The sequence below is a fragment of the Anser cygnoides genome, chromosome 4 (genome assembly GCF_040182565.1).
Source record: "Anser cygnoides isolate HZ-2024a breed goose chromosome 4, Taihu_goose_T2T_genome, whole genome shotgun sequence".
Lineage (NCBI taxonomy): Eukaryota > Metazoa > Chordata > Aves > Anseriformes > Anatidae > Anser > Anser cygnoides.
Window position 1 is genome coordinate 41,812,350 of NC_089876.1, and position 26,582 is coordinate 41,838,931.

The 26,582-nt window shown below is 36.5% G+C and overlaps 1 protein-coding gene across 11 annotated transcripts in view; it reads right to left on the reverse strand.

Moving 5' to 3' along the window:
• Positions 1–26,582, reverse strand: part of INPP4B (inositol polyphosphate-4-phosphatase type II B) — a 294,090-nt gene that overhangs the window by 34,912 nt on the left and 232,596 nt on the right. For all 11 annotated transcript variants that reach the window (XM_048074997.2, XM_048075001.2, XM_066996676.1 and 8 more), the window contains 6 exons: positions 21,333–21,474; positions 10,684–10,856; positions 9,555–9,678; positions 8,405–8,522; positions 3,611–3,751; positions 412–509 (listed from right to left, as the gene is read on the reverse strand). In XM_048074997.2, coding sequence (XP_047930954.2) covers positions 412–509; positions 3,611–3,751; positions 8,405–8,522; positions 9,555–9,678; positions 10,684–10,856; positions 21,333–21,474 — 796 coding nt within the window. The remainder of the gene's footprint in view (positions 1–411; positions 510–3,610; positions 3,752–8,404; positions 8,523–9,554; positions 9,679–10,683; positions 10,857–21,332; positions 21,475–26,582) is intronic.

Sequence of the window (26,582 nt, forward strand, 5' to 3'; positions counted from 1 at the left end):
AGCAGTCTGCCATACCTTAACACATACTTGGGAAGAAGAGTAGAGGCAATGAGTGAAACTGATGAAAATTCCCACCGAGTACTTCTGTACAAATATAGTAAGCATGGAGTGTCCTCCACTTGAATTATTAAAGAGTATATCGTATTAATAATTTAAGAGAGCTGTTTGGTTCATCATTACTGCATTTCAACCTTTCTGTTGTTTTTGCTATGGCCTTGGGCCTGCAATCACTGCTGACTTCAGCAGGGATGTGAACAGGCCCAAAGCGCTTAACTTGATGGAACAAATTATGGGATAGAGGCCTACATCTAAACACAGCACATTAACATTGCGCTAATACTACATCCTTATAATCTTTCATCTATTAAACCCTTTAAAAGCCATTTGGATATTGTATTATCTTATACTCACAATCAGGAGGCATTTTTTCCGTAAACAGGTTGTAATATTCTTTTAGAAGTTCTAGGTTTTCCTGGTTAATGTTTTCTTGCAAAGTGGTATCTCCAAACCTATAAAATCACAGTAAAATGATGAAAAGTCTAAAACATAAAGCCAAATCATCCTTCAGAATGCTTTCTTTGTATAAAGAATTTGATATTTTTTTTCTAGTGTTGAATGTATTAAATTTTGTCAAATGTACAGCTGCTAATCTCCCATGTGCTTTGGAACTAATATTTGGGAATGAGGTAAACAGCCATTGATAAATCTTCCCAAAACATATGGACAAAGTAATCTGTTTACATACAATCATTCAATAAAGCACAAGTTCTGATTCTCTTCACAAATCCTGAATAAATGCAAGGGCTCTCTGTGAGAATTCCAAATCAGAAGAGTACAACTCCTAAATCTCTTAATATACCTGAGCAACAGCAGTAGCAGTAATTTCTACCTGAGCTAGATGATATTGAAGCCACACAAGATGGAATAGAGGTAAGCGTCAAGAGAAAAACCTCCTGAAGGACTAATTTCTGCCACTGGAGTACTCTGGTCTGAGAGTATTTGCTATAGTCAAATTGATTAATCCTCCAGACCTTCTCAGCCCTACGCTGCTCCTGAACTGTTATTTTGTTTTCTCGTGCCTGAAACTAACGAGAAAACTCTTTCCCTGATGTTGAACAGTGATTTCTCCACTAAGCTTCACAGAACCGCAAACCACAGGCTAGCTCACTTCAGCTGCCTGTGTTTAAGCTTGCTGCAGCACACAGACATCACTGGTCACACTACAGTGCTGCAGCTGGCTAAGGCAAGTGTTCTGGGGTTTCTTGCAGCAATTTAGTCTGCTGGGAACACATCGCCCAAGTCCCCATTAACCTGCTCCTCACAGAAAACCCAGACTGCATCAGGATGCCATTACAGTTATCCACAAACTGACTATTGCTATATGGAAAAGTATCTTTCTTTCTCAGACCACAATTTCTACAACTGTCAAGTTTCACATAGGTTAAAAAAAGTCTCCTGCTACTTATACTCTGATGGATATGAATGTAAGGACAGGAGTGTCCCTTAGGCAGTTAGGACCAAGTTTCTGTGCCTCATCTTTAGAATAATGTTGAAACGAAGAAAAGGAAGACATGGTGGAAAACAAAAAACAGAGGGGCATGGATAGGTAAATGAGAAATTCAGGCAGACACAAGTGGGTGCAAATCAGAAGATTCCAAATGTACTGTTATATCACATGGAAAGTAATCAAATATTTTAAAGGGCCAAAAAAGGAAATGACTCAGCTACTTCCCTCAAGAGCCATTGCTGCACTGTCACACAAGAGCATTTCTTTTCAAACAGGCACATTATCAACTGTACTTTATTGAAAGTAGATATTTACATCTAATTAAGTACCACCTTGTAACAATTTATCACAAAACAATTTCTATTCTTACGTTCATTCTCCCACTAAAACACCTTTTAACAAAAACCATGTGCAGTGTTTCCAGTCTCAAAGACAAGCATGCAATCAAGTTGAGCAATATTTTGTACAAAGACTAATGTTAACACCTGTAACCACAAGCATAAAATGTTTCTGCATGGAATAAACCAACTTGGTTTACTTGAAAGATAATTCATTAATTTTTCATTTATGGCTTTCTTTTCTTTGGGGACAATGTAGAATCACCACGGAGAAAAATGTTACCACTCTTCCTGTCACTCCACTTGCAACCCAGCTGACATCTTTTCAAACTGACTCCTCTGCTTTCTACTGACTCCTTCCCTCCCCAGATGCAGGCTATTTCTAAATCTTGTCAACTCTTTCTTCAGGACCTTTGTAATATATAGTCTGTCTTTCCCCACCCTACACGAGCTCTCACAACCTTGGTTACTGCACACTCCTTTTTTTTCTAATTTTGGAAAAATGTGAAGCATCACACCTTTTGTCATTACTGACTTTGCTGGTTTTGTATGTTACTACATAGGTTGTGTTACTCTTCCCTTAAAATCACTTTTCTTTTTTTTATGGCATCAAGAATAAACTATTTTCATTTTCAAGAGCATTGCAAGCTCTCTAGAGAACTACTCACCTCTTTCCTCTAGTAAAATGTTAACTTTTACCTTTGTCTTCTGATTCAGCCTTCATCTCCCATTCAAATGTTATACTTAAGTTTTCCCACACATCACCACTGACAACTAAGAGAAGTCTCCCCAAGATATCCACACAGCTACCTGATTGCATTCCTTAGAAATCTTCCTTAAATGTCTTCTTCTACTCCTCTGTCTACAAAGGACATGATGTCAAACTCCAGTAGTGCTTAACTTCTTGCCTGTTGCCCAGGTTAACAAATTTTCTGTCTCCATGTATTCCCCCACCTACGCATAGAGTGCTTTTGGTTTTGAGTTTGTAGTTTTTTGAGTTTGTTTGAATACAGCCTAAAAGAACATATTATGCTCTGTTAAAAAAAACAGTTAAAGAAAAAATGATGTCCACCTTGCAATTTTAGCATTGTACAAGCTTTGTAATTTAACATGACCAACAGCTAACCTTCTCTTGGGACAGAAAATTAGTAGGTTGGTGAAACTTTGACTAACATTGCACTGATAAATTAGTTTCCAGCAATCCCTTCAGAGGACTAGTATTAGCATACTAGAATTCTAACATCAGCCTTCATGTTTCCAGAGGCATATTACTAACATATTCTATATAAATAACCAACACCCCTCAACCCTGTTTAAAAAAAAAAAATCAAACCTAAGAAGTTGAGAAAAATGTTCTCTTTATGGTTTACGATTTGTTCAACTCCACCTCTAAAATGATAAGAACTTGGAATTTTCAAACTTCTGTTCGAAAAGGCCAAAGTACTGCACATTAAGATTTACCCCTGTGAACTAGAAATCAATTTCCTATCTGTATCCAAGGAAAACTTGGTGTTGATTGTGTGAAATAAACAGACTAAGTCCCACATACAGCCATATCTTTACTTGGCCTTTTTCATTATTTTGCATTGCTCCATAGCTTGTACTTATTTCCTTTAATACTTTTGAAAATACACACAAAGTCAAGCTGAAATGGTCCAAGAGCAAATAGCAAAATGATTTCTTTGTAATCCTATGAGAGATATCTTGTACTAACACAGCATACTCAGATAGAAAATGAAACATTTTTCTGAAAGTGTCTTCTTACCTTTCTGCAAGTGTTTGCTGTTCATTGATTCCAACATTAAAGAGTACTGGATACATGCGAAGTAGCTTTCCTTCTTTAATCTCTTGTGGCAGCAGCTCAAACATCTTTGCTGGAAGCTGGACCTCTATAACATAATGTTCACTAGGAAAAGTAAAAGGAAGAATAAGGATAGGAATACTGATTGGTTTGCTTGAAATTATAACCTTCCTAAGTTATAGAGAACATTTAGACACATAAATCAGTTTCTTTTTTTCCCCTTGTGTTAAAGCACAAAATGTGCTCAGACTCAGCTCAGCTGGCTTCTTTTAAGAGCACAAACTTATATGGAAATATAAGGTGTATATGATTATATGCTCTTGATACTGACTCCCTTACTGAAGTGAAAATGGGACTAAAAGTGGAATCAGCAGAAAAAAGTCTTCTGCTACCACACTATCAGTGTGAACACCTCAACTGTTAAAGTACATCTCACTGAATTACAAAAACAACTTCCTTTCAGAAGCCACAACTTGAACCCTGTATCAAGTCTAAATGTAATATGGCCTATACAGAGCAAAAACTCTTCACAAAAGCCCAAAGCAAAATTTCCATTTCCTTCAGTGTCTGGATTTTTTCCCTAGGGATAGAAAGCATCACGAACTACAAAATCGAGTCTGTGAAGATAATAATTAAAGGCTCATTACACAAGTATGGATCCTGTTTTAGGAGAAGGGATGTGATATAACAGTTTTGTTTTTGTGTTGTGTTTGGTTTGACTTTACTAAAAATATGCTACTTCAGCTGCCAGTCCAGTTTCTGATCATGTCTTTCATTGTGGAACCCTCAATTTGAATTTCACCTGTTTTGATGATTGATGCCTGAACTAACATGATAGAAACAATAGCATGCTGTTAGCTTTCTTTCTATTATTAGAGCAATTGGTGTAATAAAAAAGAACAGACTAGGAGCAGATCCATTTGTCTCACAGACTTGGAAATTTTAATCATTTAAAGAGGGCCAACTGATATCAAAAACTTAAACTTTCTCTCCTGCAGAGCACACTTTGGTACAGCATCAAAAAGGAAAATTAGTACAGAGGTAGTAGGGAAGGAGGATCTATATCCTACCTACAGAAACCAGGCCTACGATGTCACACAATGTGTGCACGCAAACTTAAGATGGAAAAGGATGGGGTTTGTTCTTTTGACTTTATCTAGTTATCTTTTTAAATAATACTGTTTTGCGTGTAGTAAAATAATCACAAAATCCCTCAAACCCTTATTTTAACCTATCATGTGCTTGCTAAAGAATTAAAATACAATCTTGAGTAGCCATGTGTAGAACTTTGGGGAGAAAAGGCAGAAAACCCTGAAGAACAATGGCAGTTCCTTCAATGGCTCTGACATCCTCAGCAAGTTGGATGGATGAGTGGCACTATCTTAGAACCAACCGCTGCTGGAATAAACAGCTTCAGCTTAGGAAAGGTAGAGGTTGTGTTTGAACCTCTATCCTGCTCAACAAAATAAAACACGTCCAGTACAGACTTGTGACTAAAGTGTAATTGCTTGTGGCTAGAGTATTGTCATGTGCTTTGGTATGGGCTAGAACTAGCGTGTAGTCTTTGAGCAAATGCCAGATGCTTCCAAATGAGGTAGTTATCAACAGTCATGAATGGAGGATATGTGTCTCAGAAGAGGGAAACAACAACAAACCTATGTGGGGAGTAGAACTATATTTGGTTTGAGTTTTATTTAATTAATTAATCCATGTGAAGGAAATACAGAGTTCGCAAGGATGACAGTAAAGAACTCTGTACAAATGATCTTTGTATAGCAACATTCATTCTCAGCCCGCATACTTATCTTTCCTAGCTGCTGTGAAGCGTTACCAGAACATTTTCCTGTCATAGAGCGCTTTCAGGAGGTTGAGAAGAAATGTTGGTTTAGTCTAATTTAAAGAATGTACGTTACTAAACCAAAAATGTCATCAAGTCACTGCATTGCCACGTTTCGCACCTCCAAAGATCACTACAAATCTTTCAATGTGTCAAAGAACATCAAGAAATGTTGACCTTTAGGCATGGCAAATTAACATCAGTAGCATTTAAGAGCCTACCCTCCCCTTACTTTTTTTTTAATTTAAATTTACACATTTTTTTGAAGTCCCAGATATAATCCTTGGTAAACTTTAAAAATCTTTCACCAGTTGTGCAATAAGAACAACCCAATTCTCATCATTTAAGAAGAACACTACTAGACTGTGACAGAGAGCTGTCTGGCAAGTCTGGGAATGGTTCTGAAGTCAGGTAGAAAAAAAATCAAAGTACTGAAAACTGGAGGACTTGTTTGACATTAATTTCCCAACATTTTACAGGTCCAATGATTCTACTAAAGTAAGAAACAGTAATGAAATAATAAATCTTATTGTCACGTAGTATCTCTCTCTTATGGCTAGTTTCAGAGCAGAGATACTAGTTAGTTTTGGCATGTGATGGATAATAAGGCCACTACATTTTCCAATGAGAAGGTGACTAACCAAGGAATTGTTACATGATTTTTTAACATTTAAAGATCTCTGGAAAAAAAAGAAAAAAAAAACAGGAGTAGAAAAACCCAGTGTGCTTAAGAGGGTAAAAAATAAATTAGCTATTTCAGGACTGATTATATAAGTTCAGGTATTCTGTATTTATCACTAAAACATGACTGTTTAAGAGTAACACCCTCTGTGACTATTTGCCTTATACTCTAATATTTGTTATCATCACATATAAGGATAGACAACCACTTCAGTCCTGTAAGAAAGCTTCTAACAACTACCCCCACACAGGTGAGGGCCATGGACTCTGCAGCTATTTGCGGTGAGCTCCAAGCGCACACTTAGCTCTGTCCATAAACACAGAACAGGTCATTTACACGATCTTTGCTTTGCAACAGGAAAAAAAAAACCACCAAAACACACAGTCATTGCATTTCAGCAGGGAGGTGCTTTATCCAGGAAAGCGACAACTGTTTAGACTACTTCAGTGTGGCTGCAAGTGCCAGTCTGATCATTCACTTAGTTGAAAGCATTTGTTGTTCTTTTTTTAAATCAAACCCTGTGATGACTCAAAAGTGCATGCACACAGTCAAATACTTTTAGAAAATTCTTTAATACAATGTAAGTGTTAACTATATAAGAACTCAACTGCCTGAACTTAATTCCACCTGGATGGCCAGGGTCAGCCACCCACATCGGCATGTTAGCACATTACTACCCAATGCCACACTCTTTGGATTGATTTGTTTTGATATGCAGAATCTCAGTCCTCAGCACTACCCTCAAAAAACAATTACAAGTGAATACTCCGACTCCGCAAATTAAGAACTGGTAGTTTTATGTTCTGTCTTGCATTTCTACAGTATTTAAGTCTAATTAAGCCACACAATATAAAATTCATCTCCAAACACAACTACTGAAACAATCCCAAAATTGTGGATTCTCTAAACGTTAATTAGAAAATACTTAGTTTTTCCACTATCTCCTCTTTTTATGTATGACTTTCAATGCTGTCTCATCACAACTCTGAGAGAATAGGGCTCCAAACAAGTCTTAAAACTTTTTTTTTTTAGTCTGATACCAATTCCATCAAGTGAACACCTGCCAGTAAGTACAGTACAGCAATCATAGGCAGTAACTCTTCTTCCTAAAGACTGACTACTCTATCAATCCAGAATGCCTGAGGCAGCTTAAAGCTCGAGTCTTTCAAAAGCAGGACCTCCTGGTGTGACAGTTCAGTGTACCGCAGTAATGGCAGCAAGCCAGTAAATGTAGCTGCTAGATTTTTCAAGATGTTTGACTGGTGTGATTTACAAAGGATGTATTTCTTCTGTTTTATCTACACACCATAATTATTCTTAATTACTCCCGATGTGTTGCCTATCATACTTCGGCCTTCCTATTTATTTCAATCCCTTCTCGGAAGGCCCATAGGATGAGAGTGAATCATCCAGAATAATTAAGTAAATCAGTTGTGAAAGCCCCCTTCAGAGAAAAAATATCTTCTCTAAAAGTCGCTGCTTTTAGCTGAATTTAATTTACAGTCAACTCAAGAATAATGATACTATTAAGGAAGTGATTTCTGCAAAAGTAAAAACATTTGGAGCTTCAGACTAGAATAATAATGAAGATGAAAACCCCATTCCTCATGTGTAACAATCTTTTTAACCCTCTTGTAGCCACAATTAATGAACTATTTCAGTTTATGCCCTGATATTCAGCATTGCTTATGTGAGATGCATGATGTATTAGTGGCTTTGTATAAGGACTTCTGATGTTTCATATGTTCTGAACGATCTTCAGCATATAAAATTGGCATCTGAGTTTTTCAGTTTCCATCTCAAGACAATCAAGGTTTAGCTCTTAGAAATGTAATTTAATTTCTCACACTGAAAAATAAGTTTCAATAACCTCAGAAACAAGGTATGTTCAGTTAGAGGACACTTTCGTAAATATTTACCTTGCCACTTCTCTTTGATTCAGTGTCTGGATACAAGATAGATACAACAGAAACTCAACATGCAACTCAGACACTTTTGATTAATTTGTGTTATATATTTGGAACTTTAAGGTGCTCTTCAGAAAAGTAACCCAGAGCCCATACTACTACTAGCTTTACAAATCCCTACTACCTCGTTACCTCTCCATTTGCCTCATGAAAAGGCAAATTATTGCACTTTCCATATAATCGAACTCAGCAACAAAAAAAACATTATCTGCATTTTCATGTGCTAACGGTTAAAGCTACCTGCCATTTGCTCCAGGAAACAAAGTTCTTACCGCCTTCCAGTTATAATAGGCAAAAAATCTTCGGATTTGGCTTCAATGACTTTAAACATTACTTTCTGCAAATCTGAAATTCCCACAGCCATGTCTTCTAGCATCCCCGCTTCTTCACCTATATGGAAAGATTACAGGGTTATTAACAGAGAAGACAGATCAGTCACTGAGTAGGTTATAGTAAGGCAATACGTGGATTATATTTTCCAGTCTGTGCATCTAAAAATCACAGCCCTAAATCCACATTAAAGTAACCTTCATAAAAGCAGACTGATTTTTAGAACTGCTGACAATTCTCTGTGGCCTAGATAACTGAGTATTAAGTACCTCTGTAAATCAGTCTGCTTTACGTGTGCATAGAGAAAAATGGCCTTTCTGACATTATTCTATTTTGAAAGTGTTTTTAAAGACTGTCCTGCTGGTGGAGGACAAAGGTTTTAAGCATAACAGTGACCATCATGCAGAAAGGAGTCTGACAGCAATCTCCAAATGAGGAGCTGCAATTGCCTATGCAGCAAAGAACTGCACAAATGCTAAATCCCTCTACTTTTTTCAAAATCTCTATTTTGGGGAAGTATTCCAACACATCTAGTTCAAGGCTTTTTGAAGCAAACTGCAATTACTTTCTCCAAATGTCCTCAAAAATAGATATAAAATGATGGCACCTATAACAAGTCATGTGTTAAACAATTTTCAGGGTATCTTCACCAGTACTGACATGGTCAGGGCACGAGAGAGTCAGTAACTGTACTGTTTGGGTTAGCTTTATAAACCTACTTTGTTTGGGTCAGACCAAGTGCCTATACAAATAAAAACAGTACGTATTAAAATCAAAAGTTTCCCTAGCTGCATTGATGAAGCCAGTCTCCTGTATTTAAGGCAATGTAGATCCGCACTGTGTGCAGAAGAATTAGCAGCTAGCGTTCCCTGAGAGATTGAAAATAACCCAAGTACTTTGTGATGTAGAATTGACAACACTGTCAATTGGCTTCAACAGTGCTATTATAAAGAAGCCTACTGTCTCCTAAGGGTAATATTTTCTGATTCAATAAGGCAAATTCCTGGAGTGGAACAGAAGTTAAAATCTAAAACTCCTGGGTAAGCGTCTGGTGTGTATGCATAAAGAATTCTGTCCAAGAACAATACTTACTATATGTGCTAAGGAGTCCTTCGTATTGCACAAGTAACCCAACAGTATGAAGCTGCTGTAAAAATCCTTGATCATGTAAACTCGTGTGCAATTTGATTATAAACCCACAGACCAATCCAGCGAGCTATAAAGACAATAAAAAAAAGGGAAATTACAAATGTTTTGCAATCACAGTGAAAACAAGGCTTGCTATCATTGTACACTACAGAAGTAATATTTATATATCTCTGAAAATAACTTGGATATTTCTATTTAGTGACAATATACATAATTTCATATTAGTATATTACTGAGGCTTTTTACACCAAATATTGCCTTATTTTATATTACAGAAATTTCACTTGTTTTATTGGGTTGTATTATTTACAATGGAATAAATAAGACCAGGACCTCTCTTAGCAGACTATAAACATGCAAGCATGTGAATTATGATAGATTTCCAAGTAGTTAGGCACCTAATGCAAACATATCTCCTTGGCCATCATTCCCTAACTCCTTAATTATGTTAGGAAAAACATATAACTTGAGGACCAATTGTACCAATTATTTAGAGACAATCTATATGGAAAACAACATCTACAGGAGAGGATCAAAAGAACTTGAGGTTTTTTTTTTTTTTTTTTTTTACCAAGAGAAGACTAGTCTGAGAAGAGGCAGGCTGACAGTCTTTAAACACATAAAATCCTGATAGAAATGGAAAACCAATGGTCTGTTATTCATTTCCACAGTGACCAGGAGAAAAAATACCTAGCTTGAATAGCAGCAAGGAATGTTCAGGCTAGACTTGAGGTCCTTACTTCCACATGAGGATACTGGCATATATAACCTGGGAAGACTATAAAAAATAGCTTTACAGATCCCTTCTTTGGGCGAAGCAGAGAGATTACATAATGTCTTCCAGTTCACAGCAGACCTATTTCTGTGACTCGGTGATTCAGTTACTATGGATTTCCATTTACTATTCCTTTCTTTATCACATTATAAAATATTTAGGTGGATGTAATGGAAAATACATGAAAAAGTTGTGATGAACTGGGCAAAAAAACAATACACGCACAGTACATTCAATTATAGCAGCATCATCAAAATAGCCACTACAGTAGGATATAAGAGACATAAGACAACCTACTGCTTGACTAAAGACAATGTCTCTCCTCAGGGTCAGCATCAAACATTGTGGCAAACCGCAGGCAAGCTCCTGAAGCAGGACAAATGCCATTGACTGCTTCGCTCTGGTCACCACCTCTCCCATGCAGTCCTTCAGCGTAATCACCAGGGGATAAAGTTGTTCATACCAGTCACCTAGAACAAGACAGATCATTAGCTCCAAAGCAGAAAAGTTGTAATAAAAATCCTTTTCAGATTGGAGAGAGGCCTGCAGTGGCTGTCTAGCTTGTCCTAGAGTTTTAGCTAACACTGAAGCTCTATCCTAACCATTGTAGTGTTGCAAACATCACCAGAGGATATGCTTAAAGGAAGGATTCTAGCTTAGCACCAAGACTGGGGTTATATGCTTGGCCTGAATCCAGCTGTATCCTGAAACAACAACTTTTTAACAGACCTAACTTCTCAGTAAAACTTGCATTAAAGTGTTGTACATAAAACTTAGAGATACAAGCAAAAAGTCATTTAGCGCAAGATGAATATGATTAAGAATATCCTGTTCTTTACCACCTTGTTCTTTGACAACCTTGTATCTAAGCAAACGAAATGCAGTCAAAAAAAAAAAACACACCACTGAAAAACAGGGAGATCCTGTGTTTAAGAAAAAAAAAATGTGTTCTGGGAGGCAAAATAGAAGAACAAATAGATATCTGGGAAGGATATTATCTGCTTAATGTACAGGCTTGAAAGATGCTAACACCTTCAAGTCACATTTCTTTCTAGCTTATCTCTGTATTCTTCTCTTTAAATAGAGATATTGAACTCGTTATTTTTTGAGTTACTCTGAGCAGACAGATTTCTAACTATTCTGTAATATGTTTTGCTCTGTTAAAATGTATTTGAGGAGTATCATAAAAAAAACAGGCTGATGAAACACATGAAAAAACACTACTCCTTAATATATTAGAAATTAAAGAAAGTGATAATAAGGAATGGAGAAAAAACAGAATAGCTTACTCAAACTTGCCCAATTACCCAAGCTGTTCCTGAATTTTTTGATATTTAATAAAAACAGACCTGCCTTGTAGTTGCCTATGGTTTTGCCTACCCCTCTGCATTGAGCAAATAAAAAAATTACCCTCCCTCAGAATTTACATACCATTTTCATTATTACAGTTTGAAAAGAAAGAATCTGACATTCCAGACAAATCTATCCAAAAATAGCGAGTGCAACTGACTTAATAGTGTCCATCACTAAGGTTTTTTTTTGTTTTTTTTTTTTTGTGTGTAGATTAGTGTAATTAAGAATCATTGATAATGAAACCTGTTCCACTTAAATTGCAATTAGGTGGAAGATAACAGCACATTGTTTCAGGTAACATTCTGAGCCAGGCCAGCAAGAGACTCATTAGTACTAAAGAAGTTCTTTAGACAGGAACACAGAGCTGTCTGCTGCAAAGTTAATTTGGCTATGCTGTGGAAAAATATGGAAATGAATAAAACTGTAGCCAAGACAAATGGAGAGGACTTTGAAAGCCAGGAGGAACTGCAAAATAATTAAGGTGTAGGAAGGAAGAAATAAGAATACGGGCAGAGCAGTCAGAACAACTTGGATTGCTTTGCAAACAGTGTCTATATGGTGAGACAAAATGTGTTTTAATACAGGCATACATATTTCAGTGTAAGAAATACAGACTGAAGAACCGTTCCCTGGAAAAGAGCAGTTATGAAGTTAGAGACATCATGAAGAAAACAGAACATAAGCCATCCACAGTTCCATGCTGCAGCAAAAAGTTGATTTTGTATGTCACTGACAAAAACAGTATTGATACAATGCATGCCAAAATCTGGTGTATCCATTTTAAAGACTGCTGGAAAAATAGAGAGCTTGCAGAGGAGAGCTACCAAGATTTAGGGTTTAAGCTTCTTAAACCTATCAAAAAGACTGAGCAGAAATTCGATTTCTGCTCTTTATGAAGAGAAAATAAAGAGTACTAAAGGGAATAAAAGCAAAAGAAAAACCAAAGGCTGGAGGCTGCTGTAAGACACAGTCTAATTGAATTTAAAAATAAGGTAGACAACATAGTGGAATTCAGACTAGGCTGATCAGGTGATCTAAATTTTCCTTTGTAGCCTTAAATTATAGTAATTTACTAAATTGATCAATAAATAAATGCTATGGAAAGCAATTGCAGCAGAATGATATTAAAAGGCAATGTACACTAAACCAGTGAACAAATCTGTAACTGATAGAATTTCTTGTCTCCTTCTTACTTGCGCAAATAATGAAAAAGATCGCATCTAGCCACTTTAAAAAATATTTAAAAAGTAGATCTGAAGGCCCAGCCAACAGACACACGCCCCACTCTTATGGGAAAGCATAGTTGGATGCAGACACAGCCAAGGATCTTCCAAGTACACTGATGGCTAGGGCAAGAGAAAAGAAGAATTTGTTGATCTAGGCACACTTCATGAACCTGCTTTTACAACTCAGATTACGTGGATAGTACTAAGAAGCTTTACCAACTCTTTTCACAGAAGAGGCGGTCATATAGTGGCCACAAAATTCAGGTAATACTTAGAACGTTTTCTACTGAGTTGCCACTTAACCAGGCAATCCATGTCATGTATTTCTGCTTTTTTAGGAATTTAACTTTGTACTTGTCCTTACTGAACTGCATCCTAATACTTTAGCGTTCCATTTCATCAACATCCATTCTAATCCTACTCCCATGGTGCTTAAAGCCTCTCCCAGCCTTAAGCATTTGCAAATTTTATAAGCATCATCGATATTTCATAAGCCAAGTCAGTAATGAAAATATTGAATAATCCTGGACCCAGAACAAACGTAAGTGGATTCTACTTCACACAGCCTTCCAGGTTGGCAGTAAACCACTGATAAATATTACGATTTCTATTATGATTTTTGCACGTACCTTGTGCTACAAAGCTTCAAGATCAGATTTTTATTTTTTTTGCTAAGATTATGATTGAAATGTAGCGCTTTACAAAGACAAAAATGGGACTTATTTGATCATATTACTAGCATAAGTCATTTTTGTCAATGACAGCTGCATTAAGAAGGAATTCAAATATTTGGAATTCTCAAAGCCAATTTTTTACTGAAGGACAGTCATGCTAATTGTATTAAAAATAAATCCTACTGAATATTTAATTTCCCCAAGAAAACCATGCAGTGACAACTCTCTGTAGAGAGCTTTACTTTCACATGTGCTTTGCTTTGTAGAATACAATAAAAACCATAAATTTGGAGGAAATCTTACCCTATTGGATAAAGACAAATTATTTTATTTTATAATATAAAATAGAATTGTACTTGCCATCAAGACAGGAGAAAATACAATACCCCCAGATAATTATCTAAAACAATCCATTTAGTGCATGTTTTCACTGAAAATTTCTATTCACATCTACTAAGGATGTCCAGTCCCCAGAAGGTGGAGCTAGTTAGCAAATCTAAGAGGGATTGCATTGTTACTTGAGAATAGAAGATTTATGAATGGGCAAATATATTCTCATTTCTGTCCTTTTATTTTAAAGCAAATTTAGTGTTAAGATCAAAGCAAGTTTATGACAGACCAAGGTCTTTGAAAGGACAAAAGTGTAAGAGAAATCTTCATAGATGCTCCATATCTTTGGTCTGCGTTAAAAATCACTGTATGTCAGTTGTTATGATGTTTATCCTATTCCAAATACTCCAGGCAGGATATAAAACATGGTTATCCACTAACAATGCACAAGTCTCTAAATATCTATCAGAAACACTTATAGCAAATACTACAGCTTATAAATTGCGCCTTGAATCAGAGAATCACATTTATTAAACCCAAAAAAGCACTGTATTTTGAAGCTTATGAGTAAACTCAATAAACTGGAAAATTGTCTTGTACGCAAGGGATAAATACGGAATATTAATAAAATTCATCAAGAGATAATATGTGTAAAAAGAGCTTTAAAATCCTGATCTAAATTCATGTTTAGATTATCCTGATTTACCTTACTCTGACATTGCTCATGTGTAAGGGTACTTGCTTGGTTACCAGACACTGCTTACACATCTAAGAGTCTGGGAGAGGTGCAAGATGCCCACTTGAATTCCTTCTTCATGAGAAAGCCTGCAATCAGCTCAGAATCAGTTGTTGCTCTGAAGATGCAAGGCTAACCACAGCACAGGACTTCTACTACTGAGACTGATGATAGCTTGCCAGAATCATGTAAAGAAGCGAATGGTACAAATTATTGCTTTTGTGTCTAACGCATTCAAGTACTTACAGAAGCATTGATGCTTCAGGTGTCATATTTATTTTAACTTGAACTTGCAAGACTTGCATCCTCAACAAAGTGGAAATAAAAGTCTTTCAAAAACACTTCAGAATTAACTGAGTAAACACTTCAGAAAGGACATTAGGAGCAAGAACATAAGCTACAAGGAGACCACAGGGTAACTGTCAAGTTGCTAAGATGACACGGGCAGCCTGTCCTGTATGGAAAATTTAGCATCCAAACAAAGAGTCAGAGCCTGGTGATGAAGCAAGAAAACTCATTTCAAAAATCATGCTAGTCAGTTTCTGTATAGGAGAGTAAAACAAGGCAGACACATTAAAATGGAAAATGAAAGGATGAAATTGAAAGAAGAAATACTGTCACTATACAGTTAGTGTGAGACTAAAACTTGAGTAAGTGCAGCTGAGTTACTAGTCTGCTTCCACCGCTGGAGAGTTGTGGAAGTTCAATTTATGAGAGGATTTGCTCTATGGTTGCTGGAAAACATCCTTCAGTCCCATATTCTAACATGCCTGCACGGGCAAATGACCTGCTGAGCTCCCAACTAGTCATTTTTACATGCTAATATTCAAGTTGCAATATGTCAAACTGCATGTGAAATTTCATAAACTTTGGCAGAAAAGCAAGGCGTTTTCAAAATCAGACCTGCTGAACTGTTCATTAAAAAGTGCTGGTAATCAAATTGGAAAAGCCCTAGGGCTTTGCAATAGCACTCCTATCTCAGTTTACACTGGCAACAGAGGAAAAAAGCCAATTCTATCATTCCCGTCTGCACCACCTAAAAATCTGTGGAAATCTTTGATGGCCTCAAGTGATCTCAAAATTTAAATGGTATGAAGTTAAAAACTAAATATGGAATTAAAAGCAAACACATCACCACACTTTTAAAAGGACAAAGGGACCTACACTCTTCCCGTAATCGAGGTAACAGCAGCTATTGAAGACAACCATTTACAGTATCTAATCACTTATTCCCTTAATACCTGAACACGCAAAGCCCATGATAGGATTGAAATAACAGAGGTCAAACGATATAAGTGAGTTGACGTGTCAACATCACAAATTCAACGTGTGATACAAAATCTAATGGCTTAAGAAAAAAGGCAAGCAAAAAAAAAAATCAACCAACCCAAAACAGTAACAATCCCCTCAAAAACAGATGATGCAAACAGAACGAACTATGTAACCCACACGGTTTGAATTTATTCTTCCAGGATAGTAGCACGCTTCCTATTTGTTTCTTTTCCCATCCAGCTCTTTGAGCCCAGTTAACTCAAGAATGAGGGCTATGCTCTATGAGAAGGGATGAGGTTTTATCCTTGTAATTCTGCCACATTTCTTACCAGAACATCACAAACCTGAATAAGTCTTTCTGGTGTTTCTGCAGTTAGTATCATAGCAGCCTACTTCGACCACATAATTCTAGTGCCATGGGGAACGATTTTGAATTCTTGTAGATTTCTCTCTCCATTCTAATCATCTGAGACTTTCTACACCGTCACACAGACTAATAGTGAGAGTTGAAACCATCTAATCATACATATACTAGTGTCTCAGCAGCTTTTGTCACACTGAAAACAGGAAAAGAAGGCGACGGCAACAATAGACAATGTTAAAGCTAATCTAACGTACTCAAAACATAAACCTTGCTACGGAAGCGTTGTACGACCGGATGTTCTGATGTCTTGTTTAAGAAAATACTTTGTTCGTTCAGTTAAACAGGCAAAGGAAAGGAAGACTTTTAAAGCTTTTATCAGTAGCTGAATTACTGATAGAAAGTATTGCTGAAGTGGTTATCTTACATTCTGGGCTCCATATGGTCCAATTATTCAACCTATCAAAAAGAGAAGGAATATACAGGAGTGAGAGGGAAAAGAAAAATAGCGCAAAAACAGTAGTACATTAAATTTTGGAATCAGAGTTGATTCAAAGACTATTTTATGAGAATAAGAAAAAAAATCTAAGGAAAAGGAATGGAAGAGTACATTTCTGAGAACTGTTCATTTCCTTAAACCACAGTTTGCTAGTTAAGGAGCAGACTAAAGGAGAATTTTACATCTTCCCAAGTCAATGACATTTTTAAGTAAATACCCTTCTTCCTGAAGATGCCATCAAAACTAGACAGTTTTGTTTCACGTTTCTATTGGCAATTGCATTTCGATGGATGTGATTCCCCAGGGCACTAAAAGACAGAAGAGCTTAATCTAGAATTACGGAGTCTCCAGCAGGTACAAGATTATTCAAAAAAAAAATTTACATATACCCATACCAATACGGCTATGAACATCCTTCATTTGAGCTAGGAAACATGGCAGCATTCCCCAAATGCTCTTGGTTATCTACAGTGAAGATTACGCTTGACCAATTCATCTGCCCAGCAGCATAGCTTATGACTCCTTAATTAACTTCAGGCAAAACCCATGTGCAACCACAATGTTAGTTTAAATTCTTTGAGACAACTTGGTGGATTTTGTATGTAGCAGGTTAGGGAGTACTCACACAAACAGCCAGTGGAGGAGCAGCTGGGTTTGATAGTACTGATGGACAGTTACAAAGAGCAGCTGGAAAAAGCAGCCTCTTCTACCAGTACAGCTAGATGTGGAGATCATCAGGGACTGTATAAGCCTAGGAGCAAACTACTGCATTTTATTGGCATCTAATTCTCCAGGACAGGCTTTCACATTCCAACTCCAAAAAAAAACAGTAAGGCAAAGGTAAAGAGAGAATTCAATGTTGTCAAGTAATTCTCCAAAGCAAGCCAGTCTCAAGTTAAAAAAGGTAAAAAACAAAAACAAAAAAAAACCCCTTTCCTTTATAATCCATCTACTCTTCCTGATTTATTCTGCAGAGAAATCATAATCCTGCAAGTGATGAAACCACAGAATGTTACCTTGGTAACTGATAACTCAAATTCAGTCTTAAGAATACACTTAAAGGTCAGACTGCATGAAAAGTTATGCTAAGGAATGTACAACTCATGTTGAAAGATAAGTACAAGAAAATGATGCCACCAATATTTCACATTACAAAGATTACATAAAATAAATATAAGCATGTTGGGAAAAAAAGAATAAGATCATAGAATGTCAGCATTGAGATTGCAAATATAAGCCTATATTCACAAACTCTAAATATAGGTTATGGTAACATCTGTAGTAGCAGGAATATGCTATTGCTCAAAAACATCAAATTACTGTCATAACTTTTTCTACCATCTAAAATGAATGCGATGCATTCTTTGCAATCTTTTCATTGTTATATGTATATAAAAATTTTCTATTGTAACAGGCAGGTTCAACTAATACAAGCAAACATTTTATCCCATACTTTAAGGCATACTTTTCAATGATTTGATCAAATCCCTGAGTATTGCTTATTTTTCTTACAAACAGCAGCACAACTTTTCTTAGGATCAGCTCCAGCACTGAAGCAGTTTCAGACTCAAAGATCCATGCCCATACACTTGCAGTACTACTCAAGTAGGTTATGCTCATATTATGGTATAATATTTAAGCACAACATATTGCAAACTTTTCATGTGTGTGATTTTTGTGCATTTTACATACTAAAAATTCTAAAATTTTAGAAATGTATCTGCACGCATAAGCATGCCATTACTTCGTATCTAAGAAAAAGTTACGAACCAACACATCCAGGCTTCAAATATAAAACGAAGGAGAGTTAAGGCAGAATTTATAGCCCCAAACAGTATCTCAACTCTGTGTAGGTGCTTCATAATGAATCTTCAGGGGCTCACATCAAACTTGACAGAAAGACGCAGAGAGAAATAAAACACCGTCACACAGAAGTTAAGCATGCAAAATTCTGGACCCAAAGGCAATGGTTTTTAAAACTATCAGGCAATCAAGTTTGGTACACCCTTGGATAGTCCTTCAAAAAGCTTTTAAGCAAGCCCTACACAAGAAAGCAATTTTAAAACAACTCCATTTTTACATGACTTCAGAACTCCTATAAACTGTCAAGGTCATGCCATGATGCTCTCATGAAAGCACCATTAGGATGATACTTTCCTCAAATAGCAGAACATGAAATCAGTCATCTCCCCCATAAATCTTCTGCATTTTGCACTTGATTAGGTGTTGCAGAACACTCAGCACAACTCAACAAATACACTGACCCTACTCTCACAGAAAAGCATTTGCACTGATTCAAGAGTCATATAGAGGATCCTGAAGTGTGGGATACATCTAAGAGAAGATACTATCCCAGCACCACAGGCCCGTCATCTCCAGAAGGCAGCATCTCAGCTGAACAAAATACGACTATAATTTTCTGACCATTACAATTGTCGTTATTGCTTACCAAGAGGTACTTTTCATTCCATTTGATAACTTATTATAATACTCAAAGGGAAACTTAAGGGGTTTTTGATTTTGTGAGCCAAAAGCTCTAATCAGTATTTAGTTTGCCTGTGTAGGATGTGAGCCTGAATCAGAGCTAAGACTTAGAGCTTTTTTTTTTTTTTTTCTTTTAAACAACTACAATGAAAGACTCAAATAGACTGATGATTCTGGTTAAACACATTTTATGGTTTATACAGGACAGCAGAGGAGATATGCAGAGGGTTGAATAGATTGAGGGAAAAAACTGTAAACGTTCATGTTGCTAAACATGTCTATCTCTTGTTTTTATGGAGAGCAAGCATCCAAAACAAAGAATAATCCTAAATCATGACTTTTCCAAGCTGGGTTAAAAACAAAAGTCTCAGATTTTCTTCTTTAACTTGAAGACCTTTTGACAATTGGAATACAGATAAAAACAGCACATGCGACTCTAAATTCCCACACAATTGCACCGTAGTAACATTGGGGAAGTTTGGATGAAAGTGTACTACTGCTTTATCTGCAAAACATTTTTAATAGACATACTGGATTTTAGGTAGTAATAGAGAAAAACTACTTAACACCATGGGAAAGAGAAGGGAGTTAAGCACAAGAACAAATATTAAATTTAGTTCTTTTAAACAAAATCGGTATGGTTTGGTTCAACTTTTAAAAACTGTTTCAAGCTGACAACTACATCTACCTCACATAAGATTTCTTTTGAATCTTCTTATCTGAAGATCTGAAAAAATGTGGAAAACTTCTCCAAAAAAAGCTAGTTGTGTTGATATTTTGCACTTGTAAGTCTTCACTACAAAACAAAGATGATGGTATCTCTCTCTAACATTAGAGGGATACTTGCCTATTAGACAAGCTCACAAAAGCAAACATGAGAAATACTCTGGTCTCTGGACTATTCATACAAAAACTTTTAAAACAAGTCCAACATATCTGGCACTGAAAAATAAGAATTCCAAGATGCCAGAAGAAATCTCTCATACTGGTAGAAATGCTGACTTTGCAGCCGCTTTATATATCAAGATTACAACCAAAATCCACTGCACAAAACAACAGAACTGCACAAACAATATGCAGATGAAAAAAAAAAGCTTAAATTGTTATGTAAGAAAAAATTACAAAATAATTCTAATAACATTAAAATCCTTGATATAATATTAAGTCATTAAAATATGGGGGAAAAGAAAATGTAAAGGAAAATATAGGATAAAATAGAAGGTATTTTTGTTTGTTTCTTGTTTTAATGAGCCAGTTATGTAAAACTTCATAAAAAGTGTTTTGCCTTGGTGTGGGGTCATTTATTGAATAATAGCACAAGAGTCTGCTTTCCTTACATCTGGGATATCACTAAACAGCTGCTTCATTTGTTGCAGCACGCACTCACACTACAAAGTCACTTGTCAGACTTCCAAAGCATATCTTGACTAATGAGGAATGTAGCCATAGGAAAAGATCAGAAGATTGGTGCCAAGGTCCTGCTGCAAAGTTGTCTTTGCAGCATCTCATAGAATCACTCTCTACATAGCATTCAGTATTGACAAAGATGAACTTCTGCATTCAGGGAAAAACTAATTTTAGCAAATGAGAAAACGTATCTGCATCTCACTTCAGAAAAGCAGATGGGTTTACAAGAGAATGACACTCAAATACAATGTTCAACTTTTCTTTCGAGTTTCCTATGGGTTAAGGTACATCCCATTTTTTTTCCTCAAAATGGTATTCAAGAAAAACCTAAAATAAATTAATCTGCATCAGCCTTCAAAGCAAAACATTGTGGTTTCAAAAGGTTTTCATGTAGCACAAAAAATTGAGCATGGCAAGCAGTTTGAGTGCACAACTGAGATGCAATTTGATAAAGACTTCCATCATTCAAGGTTATGGCTGTGCAAAACCTTTCTATCAGCACTCTCATCAAAGATACTATTGACTCCTCTATCTCATTTTTTTCTGTGGCTTTTTCTATTTGTATTTACTCTAGTCAATGATTAAAAAAAAAAAGGTTGCTTACCACCTGCATGCAACACCTTGCAATCTGCTGCAGAGGGGTCGTTTTCACCTTCTTTAATTTTGCTGCTGTCTTTTTCAAGAAGTCTGTCCACCATGGCAATAACACAGTTTAAACTCTTCCCAACGTTGGCCCACACCCTGTCCTGAAAAGAGCATAATTATTGCTGCACATTACCAAAAGATAGAGAGACAGTATCAACTTCTTATTAAGACCTTAAAATATAGACAGAGATGTGAAAATTACACAAATATTAGGTATTAGCATATTACTGTTTTTCTCATTCTACAGCTTTTTAATGGACTTTTTTCTTGCAGTGTAAATTAAATGCCTGAACTGTACCTGTGTTACCTTATTTATTTTTTTGACACCAGAAAAAACGTGTACTTGAAACTCTATATATGCATGCAAAGTTATCTGTTTTAGGTCCAAACACGGGGAACTGAGCAGTTTGTCTATTTGACATCATACAGTAATAGTATAGACATTTAAGACCTTGCTAACTAGAAATCTTGTGCGCAACTACGTTTTGCCATTGTACTTGGCAACCTCGTTTAGATATTTAACATATCTTCTATTTTACCACATGACTTAGTCTGCTAAAATAGATGTAAAAATTAAATTATTAGTTTTAGCAACTTGCCGTCGTAACACATTTGAGGTAACACTATTCAGTTTTGTCCTGCACCTCGCACACAATCTGCAACCATGAGTTAATTCACTGAGTTTATAATAAATATGAGAATTACATAAATAATAGAGCAGTAGAAGAAAACCTGTACAAGCAGAGGAAAAAAAAGGGGGGGAGAATGTGGAATGAAAGATCTGCTACAGATCTCTATCCCAGTCAAAACCAGGACACAGACACAGGAAGGGTCCCCCTTCATGTGCTGGATGTTGCAGAGATCAACATTCTTGCACCTACTCTTGTGGGGCTGAATAAGAAAAAGGAATAAAAAATAATAAAAGAAAAGCCATAACAGAAACGAGGCAGTACATAAGACTAGTAATCAAAGCTTTAAAAGCCCCTACATGTACATGCTTTAACACTGAGTCATTCTGACACTAATGCAGAGTAACCATAGCTTGCTTGAGGGTTAAAAATGGAAAGATAAGATCACTGATCTTCTTTTGACTTTATAATAGCCAAAAGCATTACATACACATCAGGCCTTGAGGAGTAAAATGGAGTTTGCAAAAAGACAGAATGAGAGAAGGTCAAGGAATGCAACTGAAAACTCAAAGAAATACCATACTTCCATATAAGTGATTACACTTGTAAACCTGGAAGTTGGGTGAGGGCAAAGAAGAACTGATACTAAGGCAAACTTTTAACATAAAATTTACATTCAATTTCATGCCACAGTTCTTAGGCCATTCTCCTGACTAGAGTGATCTCATTTTTCCCTGTTCCCTCCACCTGAGGGCATATACCCTGGGACAAGTGGACATCCTGCCCTGAGGGAAATGACACAGGTCTGCAGAATCTGTAACAGCACAGATCGTCTTCTCCAACTTTCCAAACCTGGAATTGGAAGGAATTTGTTGGGCTGCTGTAAGGGCATCTAGGGTTGCAGGTGGATGTAGAAATCAGGGACAAGTATGGTCTCTCCCCCTTGCTGGGTAAAGGCATGCCTTGCATGTACTAGGAAAAAGGTATTGGTGATTTACAAGAGGAAGAAGCTTGCAGCTCTCACACAGAATAGCATTTCGTCCAAAAACCTATTTTTTAAAAGTACTGAGCATATAATGCAGTAATTGGAAATATCTGCACCCATACACATGAAATAAACCCTTAAACCCAACTACCTGAAACTCACAGGCATAAATACAATTTAAAGCCAAAAAAAATTGCACAGGTACAGATTCTTTCACAAGTTAAATCCTATGCATACCTCAAATGTTCTTAAAACATTCAGAATATGGAAAAAATGATTGATTTCCACCACCCACAAGCAATAGTTTGGGGAAAATGATTATATGAAGAGCTACGAGGTGCTGCAAAAAGTAAAAATCCTGGCCTCAAAGAGCTGCAAATTTTACTAGAGAGTGGCAGAGAACTTTAGCCTTTCTCATCACTGAAGTTGCTGAGCTATATGAACTCAAGTTGTTCAGCATGGCTGCAGCAACGTAATTTCCCTTTCCTCCCTCTGCTGGAGCAGTTCAATCCCAACACAGACAGTGTTTAGTTCTTAATGAGCGTCTGGAGTTATTGCACAAGGAACACAAATATGAGCTCTTGTTCATTTAGGAAAGAACACTTCCCTTTGTAAGCCAACTAACTATTAATCCAGCATTAAGATGATGTCTATAGAATATTCACACAACCATTCCCTGAGGGTTTAGAAGCAAAATTCATAAACATCTGTTGACATAAAGCTCACTTTTTTTTATCCTATATCTGGCCATTTTACATACAGGCAAGTGAGACACAGGGAGCAAGGGCCTGTTCCAGAGCTTTCTCAGGATACATGGTTCTTAGGATTCAAAGCCATCATTACAGGCAGACACAATAAGTAGGTGCGTGTATCATTCATGATGTTCTTCTGCCTCCAATTATCGAAAAACAACTGCTTCCTGTTATTCTCCATGGGAAGAAATACATTCCTTTTACATTCTTTCTTGTACCTTTCTATTCCCATGTTTTCCTGAACCCTAGCACACCTTCTGCAGCAATCTGCCTAAGAACTATGTCACAAGTGATCATCTTGCAGCATGTGTCAGGTTAAAGGACAAAATGCACACACAGCCTCTCAAGTAGACATTCTAATAAGCCATCTGTGTGAAGTGAGAGATGAGAACAAAATAAAGTGTTATTTCTCGATAAACCAAAGTGCCAAGACCCTAGGCTCCTCAGCAGGATGCTTATCCCCTGACACCAGTTCTCCCAGCAGTTGCGATAGGGCTAATTGGGTGGTACTACTGTGGTGTGAAGGATCAAGAGAAAAAAGGTTTCTGGCTCACTCTCATCACTTCTTTAAGCTCTAAAGTCAAACTAATGACAGGAAAAATAGAAATCTGCAACAGGGCTTGACCTTGTTGGGATGAAGCAGATTGAGACAAGTCAATGGCATCTTGACCTCTCCTACTTCCAAACTGTCCCTTTCACATACATCAATACACTTACATGTTTTACTTGGGCAAGTCTGACACAGCAACGACAACCCCCATTGCTACAGAGACTCTGTGCTTCTTTCAAGATGTAATGTGGGTTCATAGCCACATACTACTTCAAGGCCCTTTTGAGGTATGCTCACAGATAAAGCAAATATTTTAACTAATGTGCATGATTAACACCCGCTTGTGATATGACAGTGTTTTGGAACATACCATATGTGGATCAGTATTTCAGAAGCATGTCGAAATACCATGTCAGTATTTGCACATAACTTATTGGAAACACCATTTGATGTTCTTTGCAACTTCAGCCATGTTAAGTAGTCAGTCAGAAACGTAGAGCAGAAACAGCTCCAAGTGGCAATGTGCCTACATTTTCTTGTATTATGCATGACAAAACGCTTTGTTCCCTCCTGAAAGGAGGTTCTAGGATAGCAGAAGCAGCTGGCAAGAGAAGACGAGAGTATCTATCCAGAGGCAATCTAATACCCAAGTTAAATATTTCCATCAACAGCAATGCTTTACTACTGCCTACATATAGTGCACCAATATAAACAGCTCAATCCATACTGCTGTCAGCTAAAGTGGGATCAATATTTGTACTTGATATCAAAGCTGATATCATAGCAACACAGCATTGTTAAGGAGAAGAGGAAAGCTTTTAGGGAAACTGCTCTCTCAATGAAAGGGCACCCTGCACAGTTAAGAAGCTGGGAGCTATTTCTTACAGATAAATTTGGATGCCAGGGAAGGGGGAATCTTGTCAGGTTGTTTTAACACTCCGCCTTGAATTCACTTTTGTGATGCAGTCTTCAGAAGTGAATGGAACAGGGTCAGTCTAAATAGTTGTTGGACGTCATTGATTTAGACTTTGGGTAAAACTAAAAGTGAAATTTCAATCACCAAAAGCAACTCTAGTGCTTGATAATAATGGAAAAAAATCAAGAAAGGAAAACACAGTAACCTGCATACAAAGCAAAATTTGCTTCTTTAATTAGCTGTCTTTCAGAGTAGATAAAGCATTTTTTAATTTTACGTGTACTTATTCTTACTATTTCCATCACAGTAATGACTGTTTGATCATTAAAACTCACATTATCCATTATGTCCACTGTCAGAAAGAACTGAAAATCAGTGGAAGCCTAATGATTCAAATTTAGAGTAAAATAATTTCTCCAAGATTTATACTGTCTCAAGTTTGACACTGATTCAGACTCAGTTTATTAACTCAGAAAAAAATAGAGAAGAGATATACTTAATTTTAGCCAAGCAGGTAATCTTACTAATTCATCAAGAAAAGAAAAAAAAAAAAACAAACACATATACTGCAGACTAATGCATTTCTATATTTTAGTATTAGGGGCAAACACCTGGCAGAAAACAATCAATAAGAAACCAATGAAATAGAGTAAAGCTAGCTTCTCTGCAATGACAGAAGTACTAAATGAAAATACAATTTGCACAAAAATGCTAATTCTCCCGTCTGTCAAATCTATTGCGATATTTATTTTTCTGAGTGTCTCAGCAGCTGGAATGAAACATTTTGGCTATCATTTTAAGGAAAGAAGGAATGCTCTAGACCTTCAGGTTGAAGAGGAAACACGAAAAAGTGATTTGAGGCTCTAAAGCCGGAAGACAAATAAAAGAAAGAGTTAATTATTTATTGTTTAAATTTCATGACTTCTTAATGCATGGGCTTAAAGATAATTCTTTTCTCTAGAAGAAATACATTCCTCCTCTCTTATTTTACGCTATGGATAAAAATTACAGTTCAGGTGTAGGTACTTCAGCTCAAAGATATTAATTATTTACAATACAGATTAATATGCTAGAATCCTTTACATTTATGAGCATACAGTGAAGAACTGAGCATATGAACCTGAACTGAATAAAAATAGCTTGAATAAAAACAGGGTTTATATATAACAGAAGCAGACCTATAATCTACACATCCAGCAAAATAATTTACAAAAAGCTCAGCCACAAGTAATACAGATCTTTGTAAAATATGCTAAGAATGTTAAAATCTAAAAGCCATATTTGATTCTTTTATATAATCTCAGATATCCTCTAAGAATACAGTCTAAGGGAAAACAGCTCTGTTTCTCTGTGAGTTAACTCATGCATGTTTAAACT